Source organism: Triplophysa rosa, linkage group LG1 (assembly GCF_024868665.1).
Source record: "Triplophysa rosa linkage group LG1, Trosa_1v2, whole genome shotgun sequence".
Taxonomy (NCBI): Eukaryota; Metazoa; Chordata; class Actinopteri; order Cypriniformes; family Nemacheilidae; genus Triplophysa; species Triplophysa rosa.
In genome coordinates, this window is record NC_079890.1 from 3032093 (window position 1) to 3045153 (window position 13061).

The window sequence follows — 13061 nt, forward strand, 5'->3', positions numbered from 1 at the left end:
CCTCGTCGTCAGCAAAGAATCTTGGCGTTCTATTCGATAGTAATCTGTCATTTGAGAGCCACGTCGCCAACACCTGTAAAATTGCGTTTTTCCATCTTAAGAATATATCTAAACTACGTCATATGCTGTCAATCTCAGATGCAGAGAAGTTAATTCATGCATTCATGACATCAAGACTAGATTACTGTAATGCACTGTTAGGTGGTTGCCCTGCAGGCTTATTACAAAAACTCCAATTGGTCCAAAACGCGGCAGCTCGAGTTCTTACACGTACAAAAAAGTATGAACATATTAGCCCGGTTCTGTCAACCTTGCACTGGTTACCTATAAAGCATCGCGTTAACTTTAAAATCTTGCTTATTACCTATAAAGCCTTACATGGTTTAGCTCCTCAGTACTTGAATGAACTCCTTTTGTATTACAGTCCTTCACGTGCATTACGCTCTCAGGCGTCCTGTCAGTTGGTAATACCTAGAATTTCAAAATCAAGTGCAGGTGGTAGATCCTTTTCCTATCTAGCGCCTAAACTTTGGAATAGTCTTCCCTGCACTGTCCGGGAGGCAGACACACTCTGTCAGTTTAAATCTAGACTAAAGACGCATCTTTTTAATCTTGCATACACTACTCTTCCATAATATAAATCTTTAGAGGGTTTAGGCTGCATTAGTTAGATCAACCGGAACCAAAAACACAACTGATGTACTTGTTGCATCAAAGAGTACAGAACAGTACTCTACTCTCAGCCAGTCTTGTCTCATTGTTCCAAGGTTACCACAGCGAGCAGGATGCAGTTCATGGCCTGACCTGATGGTAGAGCGGAGAATGGGAAGTGGGGACCTGACAAGAGCTGAGATGATAGAGCTGGATAAAGAAGGACGCGGTCTCTTGACATGTCTTCACCACAAAATTTCAAATGCTATTAGATTATTAATGATAATCTTAAACTATAATTTATTTTATTATTAAGTTTATTTATTTTATTTAGCCTTGTTGTGCAAGTTCTCTGGAGCTTGTGCAGAGGCAGCAGCTTTTGCCAGAGGGGAACTGGAATCCCCTGGTTGGGCCTGGGTTCTCCTGAGTTTTTTTTCTCGATTAGAGTTTTGGGTTCCTCGCCACCGTTTGCATACTGTTTTTGCACTATCTGCCTGACCGGGGGGGCTGCTTTAGAATCTTAAAGTTTTACTTAATTAATATTGCATATAGGAATTTATTATCTGTTATATTTGACCTGTGCTTCTCTCTCCTTTATCCTAATTGTGTGCTCTCACTGAGCGTGTGTGTGTGTGCGTACTTGTCTGTGTACGTATGTGTGTGTGTGTGTGTGTGTGCTGCGCATCCGTGTGTGTGTGTGTGCTCTGTGTCTGTGTGTGTTGGTGCGTGTTGTGTGTGTGGAGTGTTTTGTGTGTGTTGGTGCGTGTTGTGTGTGTGGAGTGTTTTGTGTGTGGGTGTGTCTGTCTTCTGTGTTTTCAACCTTTTCTTGTTTTTGCAGGTACAACTTTGATTGTTTTGCTTGTAGTCAATGTGTCTCATGTACAGCTGCTTTGTAACAATGAAAATCGTAAAAGCGCTATATAAATAAAGTTGAGTTATCATACTTGTGCACTTGTGAATAAGTAACTGTTGATTGGTCCTCTTCTCTTCTCATGGACTGATGGTGGCATTGACGTTAAATCAACACCAATTATGCCTGTGCATGCAAGTACTTGACACGACTATGAGCAAACCGTCGGGCTAACAGTTGTCCAAAACATATCAGGGTTTGTCAGTCTGTCATTTCGCACAGTACAGTTCTTTCGTGTGTCAGCCCTCAAATACGACTACTACCTTGAATCGACATCCCCAGCACACGGTTGCCACCTGGTGGTTAAACTAATTACTACAAGAAGAGGAATGCGCATGCGCAACCTGCGCGTATTATGTATGCGAGGTAACAAAAATCCGGCGGTGCGCGTACTGTTCTGATGACGAAATTTTTGTCACGCACACTCTACGCTGTCCCTCGCGTACGCGTAAAAAGGGAATCATACTTCAGCCTTTAGATGTAGGCTATACGATTCTGTTTTTTTAACTAAACCCAAACACAAAGCGTTATTAAAATACCATAAATTTATCTTCATATACAGGACTCAACATGCTGTAGATTCAAAAAGCACATAGAGCCGATTTTAAATTTATTTAGTGATATTGCAGCCAAAAAATTAGATTTTAATATGGCGACATGTCAATAAATTAAAATCTCATTTGATCTTTAGTCTTGTGACAAAAAAATCATATGACAACTAGATGCAAAACTATTGATGCCGTTTTTGAATTTAGTATTTTTTGTTTCAATGTTGCTAAATAAGTTCAAAATAATTATAGTTTCTCTCACAAAAGTATCACTTTATTTTTAATATAAAATTATTTGTTTGTGTTGTAGAGGAACTGGATTGGACAGCATGATGGTTATGAGAAATTTTTACGACTGTAGAATTCGGCCAATAATCTTCATCAGGCTATTTAAAATTCTTAAAAATAGATCTTCTATCTGTATGTCAAATTGGAACACGTGGTTTAAGACTGTTTTGAGGAAGTGCTTACCTTTTGTCAGTTGTAGGTGTTTCTTTGTCCGCTGGCGCCTCCTGTAGGTCTGGAAGGTTGGCGAAGTCATCTTGCTCGGCCAATCCAATTGCCAGAGACAGAACGACCATCTTGCCCTCTCTGTCACAAAACACGTAGACTTTATCAAACAACCAAAACAAAGCAAACCGAAAGAAATGATAAAGATTAATGAGCAGTTGTACGGAATAAATCATTATATATATATATATATACAGTATATATACAGTATAGGAAAGTTTGAATATTTGGCCTTGGACTAGATGCTTATGAAAAGTTTAAAAAGAGACTCTATAAGCTACCCACACAGACAGAGATAAATCAGGACGAATCACAGAAATTGTTTAATGGAGGTCTATTGGATTTTTGTGATATTTGATCATCAGTACAAGAACTCCAAGTCAGTTATAAAATACACGATACTGTGAGAGAACAGACTGAAGGGTTATCTTGAAAACTTTAACATTAGTCAAACGGAGAAACTTTGCTCTTGGATTGATATGCTCCATCACTCCCAGCGACCTCACATAGGATAAGCAGTATAGAGAATCAATGGATGGATGGTCTTGTGGATTTTTATAATATTTTGCCTTGTTGAGCTAAAATAAATACAGTGAAAAAGTTGACAAAAGTTAAAAGAGACTGAGAAAACAGCATATGCTAGATGGACTGCTGGGGACTGAACGTCACACTCTTTTACCACAAACACACACACACACACACACACACACACACACACTCCTGTGTTAAAAGTCTTCAGGCCTCCATGTTCCGTGTGCCTCTGTGAAATGACTCATTCTTTCCCAAGACTCTTTCTGCTCTCCAGAATTTCAACTTTCTTTTTTTGTTTGCTTCTATATCAGGTTCATTTTACAATACGCCCTTTTTCTCTTCCAATTGATGCATGGCAGCAAAGAAGAATCACGACTGAGATCTCTTTATCATTTCAGTTGTTTCTCTTAGACACCAATGCGATAGCTCTTTCTATAGTTCTTACTGTGTGTTAGTAATTGTCATTGTGCTTTATTTCTGAGAAAAAAACTTATGAGAGTTTAATTAAATGTCAATAAACTCATTATATCTTCTCTCTCGATACATATCTAGCTATCCATCCATCTCCCTTTCACTTCATAAATAAACACATTTGATATAGACTTGTGCTTGTAAAAGACATATTGGCAGATTAAAACACCCTTTACTGTGGGACACACACTTGCTGTATTGATTATTATACAGTATATCACCTTTACAAGGACTGTGAATTCACATCAGGGACCTAAAGGAAGGTATATTAATAGTACAGAAGCACTTAGGCCTTCCTTCTGATTTCCGCAGACTAAAAATGTGTGCTTTGTCTTGACAGATTTGTTATTAAGGGCAGAAAGCAAAATATTGTTGGATCTTTTAGGAGAAACAGATGATAAATGATAGCTGGAGCTTTAATATATCTTAAAGACATATCAAACACCAGCTATACAGTAAATAAACCAAAATCAGTTATTGAGAAAATAGACGAAAAGTGTCCTTACCTTACCCCGACTCAAGAAGGTAAGTTTTTATTCACAGCTTAAGCAGTTTTGCAATCAGTTTGACGTCACTAACGTAACATAAGGGCGTCAAATAACCTGCAATGTTATGTTTTTAACAGAGATGGCGATAGTGAGGCAAAAGTTACGGATTGTAGCTTTTGTAGTTATTTTCAATTTTCAATAAAAAAAATTTTTTATTGAGATATTTGTTGTAAGTTTTATTTTAGTTTTTTTCTTTACTATTTAAAGGTCCAGTGTGTAATTTTTTGAAGGATCTACTGACAGAAATGCAATATAATACACATAATGTCTTCAGAGTTGTATAAAGAACTTACATAAAGAAGCGTTATGTTTTTATGACCTTAGAATGAGCTATTTCTATCTACATACACCTCGGGTCCCATTGCCTTCAAGTCTCCATGTTGTTTCTACAGTAGCCCTAAACGGACAAACTGCGTTTCGTAAATACGTTATCTCCTTCGACAAAGCGAAAATGCGGCGACATCTTAGTTCTGTGTCTGCCGCCGTAGTGCTTCGAAAGGGTGGTGGAGTGAGACGTTGGTTGCAATTCACAACGTCACCACTAGATGCCGCTAAATTTCATACGCTACCTTACATTTTTTTGTTTTACATTACTAAAAATTAATAGTATGCTTTCAAACACAGTTATTCTTGCTCACATTTAACACCGCATCAGCTCGAATATTTGCTTAATCTGATTATCAATAATGTGTTTAGTGTGAATTCACAGCAGTGATATACTGTAGTCCAGCAGAGCAGCGGAGCAGAACTCCAGCACAATAACACAAATCACTGTAATCCCTCGTGCAGGCAAGATCTTAATTGCCTGTCAGACAATCACAGTATCAGAGAATTAAACCTGGAGCCATTTACAGTTTATATGATCCTGTAGAGCCAACGATTATTACTACATTAACTGTGCAGGAAAATAGAGATTAAAGTTTAAACTGGTCCCAGACAAATATCCACTTAATGAAAAATTAAATCTAAACGCCTCACACAATTACGCCGCAACGACTGAACTGCCTGTAGTTTTGACTCCTTATAGTTCTTCACTATCCCGTCCAACACAAAACGAATCTGTAAGGATAGCAAACCCACAGCAATAGAATAAATATACAGCTGCGGAAAAATGAAGAGAGCGTTCCAAATGTTCATTTAATCATCATTTCTAGATTGTGGCCATTCCAGTCTAGTGTCTGTTGAATTTAAACAAAATCAAACCTCAGGAGTGACATAAAGTAATTTAACAGCAACGTCATAAAAATCCAGGTTATATATATATCATTTTTGAACTTTTCCTAAATATATGTAGAAATATGATGTTGTATTGTTGAAAAGTGAACATGAACTTGTTTTCTTTGCCGTATTTGAGGTCTAAAAAAACAGAGCATCCTTTCTGTTATTTTCATCTGTTTCTCCAGTTTTCAGTTTCTGCTAATTAAATGCAAATAGAAAAAACATTTTTATTTGAGATTTGGCAGAAATATTGTCAGTAGTTCACAGAACGAAATTCATTTATTTGACCTAAACACGCACCTACAGTATAGTAACTGAAAATAAGTTTTAAATGGTCTTTTATTTTTTTTAAATGGTCTTTTTATTCTTGACATGTAGTGTAAAGGGCTGGTATAACATTGAAGTCATGGTCTAGTGAATAGTGCACATGCTCTGAAACGCTACGACTGATGCTACTCCATCTTGTAATGGATCCCTCTCCCACGCCTTGTCTCTTCTACCTGTCATTTCCTTCCACTTCTCCACTATCCTCTCAATGTGAATCCCCCCAAAATAACATAAAAATTCCACGTTTCTCTGACAACACTCTTCTTTAAATGCTAGACCATCAGAAGCTCTCTCTCTCTCTCTCTCTCTCTGTCTCTCTCTCTCCTTCAGGACTGTTCATCATGGTTGTAATGATCCTGAGGACAGGAGATCAATGCCGTGTGGAGTTGATCTGCCAGCAGAGAACATATACTGACACTAAACCATTGACCACACACACACATGCAGGCATACACACTGAGCGCTGTCACCTATAGAGCTTGTATAGTGTTAAATGACCTTGGCACAAAAACACACACTTAAACAGGCGTGTGTAAGCCCGCGGGCGTACCAGCGCTATCACAAACCGGCCCAGAATTGAAACGTAAACTGTGCAAATTAATACAAAAAAATCAGACTCTCTTTCATTGCTTCCACTTTTTTCTAAAAGAGAGGGTATTGACAGCATTCAGTAGATTTTCTGAAAGATATTGGGTATTTCCTTTGGCCTCAGTTGAGGTGAAACCACTAAATTAAAAGATTGGATATATTATATTACTTCTGATAATACAATGTCCTGCACCATTGCACAGCAAGAGAAATTACGAGAAAATATAATGAGATTGAGTACGTAAAAAATACAAAATTGGTAAATAGACCGAATTTCTTTGTTGTTGCGTGTAGTCAGAAAAGTCAATGCAATACAAACATACAAATGATTGTCATTACCTTATAATGAAACATCTGAATCACTTGCTGGATGGATATTTACTTCACAACATAGTTAAAGGTAAAGTATGTTATTACATCAGCACTAATGTAAGTGATTGGTTCCAAACAGGTTTCCCAGACGTCGTCTGCCATTGGTCGACGAACAGTCCCACCCCGAACTCGTGCATTCGGTTGTACCGATGTTGCTTTGTCAAGCTAGTCTTGATTATGAAAAAAGACACAAGAATTGGACTAAAAGAAGTGTGTGCAAAAAGGAATAAAGTACGAACGAATGGTAAAAAAAAGTATGAATAAATGAACTATTAAAATATTTCTGTTAATTAAAATAATAAAACAAACTTAATATTATTTGAAAAACTAAACAAAAAATAGAAATGTTGCCATAGCATGAAAAAGGAAATAAGTTTACTGTGAGTTGAGGCACTACATTTTTTTAAACCATTTAAGCGCGATTTGAAACAGTTGCTTTTGAATCTCTGTCAGGCAGCGCACCAGTAGGCTAGAAGTTTTCTTTCGTGCTTGAATGAACAAAAACACACAAGATTATGCCAGAAAGCCCGTTTTTCGTAAGTAAAGATTTCAATGTGTTAAATAAAATCCTAAACGAATGCAATGGGAAAGTGCGTCAGATCTGTGTAGAGTGTTAAAGGGGCTGCATTCTTAAACCTGCTGCTGTGAGTCACTCTTGTCATTAATGTTAATCAAAGAACAAAAGAAAAGAGGAAATCAATGTGTTTTGTAGCTTTAATTCTGTATTTAATTTAGACTTTAGCATTAACGACTGTAAAGTGTTTGAGAACTTAATTCAATTTCTGTATATTTCCTACCTGTTAGACATGATAGCTCTCAATTATACATCAGTTGCAGTACTAATATCAGAATGTTGGCTTTCATTCATAAAATGATGTTGTTAAAGAAATCTGTTGTTTCTACATTAATTTGGAGATTAAATGTGAAATTGTTAGAACGTTAAAGTATATTAAAAAATGTCAATGTTATGTGCGATTAATCATGATTAATCACAGAAAAAACGTGCGATTAATCAGATAAAAATTTTTAATCGATTGACAGCACTAATAAAAGTATATAAATAATAAAGTGAAGGCACATTAAAATAGCTAAAATTAACATGACATTAACAAAATAATTAATAACACTACAATTAAACTAAAATAAGAAACACTTATTTGAACTGCTAAATTTGATCAGGTCTCTGTGTTTGAGAATAGCTAACCCAAGACACGTATAAACACTCATCGATTATGTAAAGAAACTCCCTCCTATATGCCACCCGATTGAAATCGTGTTCACTTAATCTATGTTGAACAGCTAAAGACACACACTTGAATAATCCACTCCCTGCGGCGTCCAGGTGACAGGTGCAGAGCCATGAAGACGTGCTAACCAAACAGATGGGCAAGCAGAGAGGCGCAGAAGGGTGTGATGAGACGCGGGACGCGTTCGGGTGTGAGTAAATGACACAGCGTAATGAGAAACAAAGAGCACGGACAGACATGAGCGAGCAGCACGTGAGGGAAGTCATGAATCGAGCGTGACCGAGTGACAGAGCGTAAAACACGCCAGCGTACGAGCAGGAGGGTGAAAACACAAGCAAGACCAAGCTAGCGACCAGAAAGTAAATTCTGTCGTGAGAGACTTTGAATGTTGGCTTCATGAAACCTTGAGTGAAAATTGAAAAAGGTTGTTGTTTGAACACTTGTTAAAGTGTGGCTCAGGTGTTCTGGTGTTCTGTTTCGTGGGGCGTGTGATTTGGCCCCGAGTATAACCATACACTCAGCTCAGGATAAAATTTCACGATGCTGGGTTATATCACGATATTATGACCAAATAACTGGTTTATTTACAAAACATACATTTTTTATTAACATGTGTTTTTTTGGATTGCTAAAATTTGAGCAATTAATTAATTACTCAATTAATTAATTAATGAGTAAATTAATCTAAATTAAATATTGCTGTCACTAAAAAATGTTAACACTAAATTAAAATAAAGAAAAAAACTAAGGAAGCAAAACCCTAAGAGAGAACTTCACAAAGCGCAAAATGAAACAAACAAACCTTTAACGCAGTTCACATGTTAACAGCTCAACTGATACATTAATATATCGTTACACTCCTAGAAATCATTTTTATTATATAACAATCCAGCAAGCTAGATATCCAGCCAAACGTCAACCTTCCGCCCCAGCTAGACCAGCATTATTCAGCATAAACATGGAAATTCATGCTGGTACTTGTTTTTATTCAGCAGGTGAATGTGTAGCTGGATTTGGTAATATAAGGGTATCTTAGACACTGACATTTCAAGGAGTCGCAAGGAGCAAAAACATCAGTAAATTTAAAGTAAAATTAGAAATGAAGAGGTTACTATGGAAGCACCGTCAAAGCAACTGGTTCTAAATAGCAACCCACAATTCATGAGATGAACATGAAGACTACAGAACAAATTACAGTAAAGATGATGTTGAACATTCACATTAAACTATTACAGTTTATATGGTATCTGCTGAAAAGGGTTGTGTAAAACAGAAACACACTGATGAATCCCTAACAATACCGCAAAATTAGCAGGAAGCAGAAAAGAATTAAGGGTAAATGTATCAAGGTGGCGCTGTGCAACGAATGTCCACTTCTGGCTTAATCGACAGCGAGTTGACACTATTTCGGAATAGTGTGAAAAAAGTGGTTTGTGATTACTTGTGTGCAAATTCTGTGTTTGGGCCACTAATATAACACAATTCACCTTTAACGTTGATGTTCAAAATCTAAAAAGAAAATAATCAGTGTAAATTTGCAATTTAGACTCACAGGAACGACTTGACGTCCATGCCTCTGGTTCGGATCTGTCCCATCATGTGGTCCCAGCTCCCGGGATTGGAACGCGACCTGGCCCCTCCGCCCGACCTGTAGCGGGATGCCCCTGCCCCAGCCGGGCTACCACGCACCCCCCGCGGGCCCCCACGTTGTCCCCCACCCCCAGGACCGGTGTGCAGTTGGCCCAGACTCTGGGAGGTGACTGGGGGGTCGTTGGGGCCTGGCGGGGGCTGGTGGGTTAGGGGCTGCTGAAGGCTTTGCTGCCTGACCAGGGGCCTGGGGCGGGCTGCTGAGGACGGGATATGCTCCAGGGTGGAGGTGGTGGAGAGAGAGGGGTCCCCAAAACTGGCACTGCATCGTATGAGGGGACCGAGTTGGGGGGCGAGACAAGGACGAGAATTCACAAGAGGAATTCACAAGATAAAGAGAACAGGATTAATGTAACGGAGGAAGAGGGTAACGGAAGACGAAGCCAGAGATGTAAAGACAACAACGAGGAAGGGTGTTGGGAGATAGAAGAGGACAACAAGGGTAAGGGTAGAGAAAGTAACAGACATTTCGAGACGTCCAGGGGACAAAGAAGCACAATGAGGAAATGAGGGAAGAAAAGAAAGGCAAAGTTAGAAGGCAGTGTTAACAAAATGCACAATGTTCACTTAAAGCGAGCCCCTTTTTCACCGAAGTAGTGCTGGTGCGAGAGTCAGTGGCCAATCGAGAAGCATTCTGCTAAAGTCAAAGGTAGGATAGTAGGATACATTTTCAGAACAACAACTCAATCTGGCAGAACAAAACTAGATGCAGAACTAGGACATCGCAATGAGTGTTCAGTCAGATGTTTCTATTTTTACAAAGTATATTAAAGCTACAATCTGTAACTTGCCTTGGTTCAAAATAAAACTCAGTTTTTGAGACTTCAGGCAGTGGCTCCAGCTTTATGCAGTAAAAGTAATACTGTTAGTTACGTCATCATCGCCTCTCAGGTCAGCGGAAACACTGGTCGATTGTGACACCAAGCACCAGCACCACTTTGATCGAAAAAGGGAATCTCTTATGTCTCTCGTGGCATGACCCTACAAAGGCGTATGTCTTGTACATCCAACTTCCCCTGCTAAAAGAATGTTTAACGTTCACCATCCACGCACCGATCGGACTCTATTCAATTCAATGACCATTTTTATCCTCTTCACCCCTCCCAACAGCTTCCGTAGCTATGTGACATGTCTGATTACTGTAAAGTCCTGTAGAACTGTGCTACCGATCCTAATGCTCTGCTTGAAGATTTACAGCAGCGGGGTTAAGCGGCACACACCTCTATCCAGACCCCAATGCTGCGGTGGTACCCAAGGGAAGCATTTATAGAGAGTAGATTTGTGAACTGAATGGAAATCAGCAGTAGCTGAAACTCTGCCCCTTTTATACACTTGTCAAGGTTGCAGTCGGCGGCATATTAGTGGACGTGGAGATTCATGTAGATGAGTTAAAGTAATGAGCTACCGGCCACTGTGATTGTTTTTTCATGTTACGATGGAATGCTGGTATGATTGTTAGACTCGGTGAGGAGGCGTTTCATGCCGTAGGGCATGACGTGATTTAGCCAAATAGGACGTGTTCCTGGATCAACATTCATATGAAACCATTACAGCCCTAACACTTAGTACACATTCTTAAAATCGTTGGGTGAAATATGGACAAACCCAACCGGTGGTTTAAAGGTCCAGTGTGTAGTTTTTTGGATGATCTGTTGACAGAAATGCAATATAATATACATAACTATGTCTTCAGAGTTGTATAAAGACTAATGAAGCGTTATGTTTTTATTACCTTAGAATGAGCTATTTCTATCTACCTGTACATACACCCCTTACATGGAACGGACAAACTGCTCTTCAGAGCACGCTTCGTAACTACGTTATCTCCTTCGGCAAAGAAGCGAAAACGTGACGACATCTTAGTCCTGTGTCAGCCATCCTGGTGCTTTAAAAGGGAGGGGTGGAGTGAGCCGCTGGTTGCAATTCGCAACCTCGTCGATAAAATCTCCACATTGCTCCTTTAAAGGTGCAGTTTTTGATTTATAGCGGCCACTAGTGTTGTATTATAGATTTGCAACGAATCGCTCAGTCCAAAGAAGACGGTGGCCACCATAGTACAAAAAGATGTCGTTCTCATGTTGACGCAGGGAAGAGATCATGTGGGCATTAGAAAGACTGTAGAAAGAGCGATGTCTTATTTATTACATAAAATAAAAGGTCTGTGGATTTTAAGTATAAAAAGAAGGATAAAAGTCAGGCAGGAGCTAGGACGTGTGTTAATATATAAAGACTTTCCAGCAGAGATGCGTACGGATCACGGATCATGCACGATCCGTTTCACCAAACGCGCAATAGATCCTCCTAAAAACCCAGTATTGTTCCTTTAAAGTAACCTAGAAAATATCCAACCCAGCACTTTGGGTTGAAACAAGGTTAATTTTAACCAAGTGGTTGGGTTCGTCCATATTTTATTCCAAACCTTTGAAATCAGAGATATGATTGGTTATAGGGATGTTACTCAAGATTGGATTCCCAGTTTGTTACATTATCTAGGGGTCCAAAATCTGAATCTGGTTGATAGGAATGTTGTTCCAAGACCAATAAGAAACGTCTATCACATAAATCACGTTTTAACAGCACCCGTTACACCCAAGACTTTTATAAAATACCAATTCATATACATTTTTTATATATGTATATGTATATGTGCATGCTTTGTTGTATTCAAATACCCTTCACTCACAGTTTGAGCTGTCAAAACATAACATTCAGCTTTCCTGTAGCTTAGTGGTAAGAGCATGGTGCTAACAACGCCAAGGTCGTGGGTTCGAATCCCAGGGGATTGCACATACTTACAAACAAATGTATAGGATAATGCAATGTAAATTACTTTGGATATAAGCGTCTGCCAAATGCATAAATGTAAATAACATACATTGATTATCTACTCTTTTCTCTCTCTATTTTAGTGCTGTTTGTGTTATAAATAGGGTTTGAGAAGCGGTGAACAAAAAGAAGTGTGTGGGGGTTATAGAACAATGATCAAAGCAAAAAACACAGATGGAAAAGAAAAGCATAATCAAAGAATGAAAGACAGTGAAAACATGGCTCTCCAAAAGAAGCCGTTCCGTTTCGCTTTCTTTAGAGGAGAAATGAAAGGATTTCTGGTTGGATTCAGCAAGCACCTATGCCCCGACGGACACGAACACTGTGAAATTCCACATTAAAGCTCGTCCACTTAGTTAAAGACAGGGCAAGAAGAAATGATTTTAGGCAATTTCAGACTTTACTTTCCTCGGATGGACTTTAAATATTCAGTGGCGAAATGAGATTGAAGGCATATCAAAATTACTGAGGCTTTTTCACTTTCTTCTGAAATACAGCAGTAATTTCATATTGGAAACTTTTAATGGATTTTATCCGCTCAGGGCGGAGACGATCAATGTACTTGTGAGAAGAGACAGTTTACCCAACATTTAGTGCCAAAACTGTATGACTTTCTCTCCTTTCTGGGGAATACAAAAGGTGATATTTGAATATGGATTTCTTATAT

The 13061-nt window shown here is 38.7% G+C and overlaps 1 protein-coding gene across 2 annotated transcripts in view; it reads right to left on the reverse strand.

Annotated features, from left to right (window-relative positions):
- The window catches only part of syt7b (synaptotagmin VIIb), a 113506-nt gene that overhangs the window by 29344 nt on the left and 71101 nt on the right, over positions 1-13061 (reverse strand). For both annotated transcript variants that reach the window (XM_057350823.1, XM_057350734.1), the window contains 2 exons: positions 9474-9830; positions 2581-2700 (listed from right to left, as the gene is read on the reverse strand). In XM_057350823.1, the coding sequence (XP_057206806.1) occupies positions 2581-2700; positions 9474-9830 (477 nt within the window). The remainder of the gene's footprint in view (positions 1-2580; positions 2701-9473; positions 9831-13061) is intronic.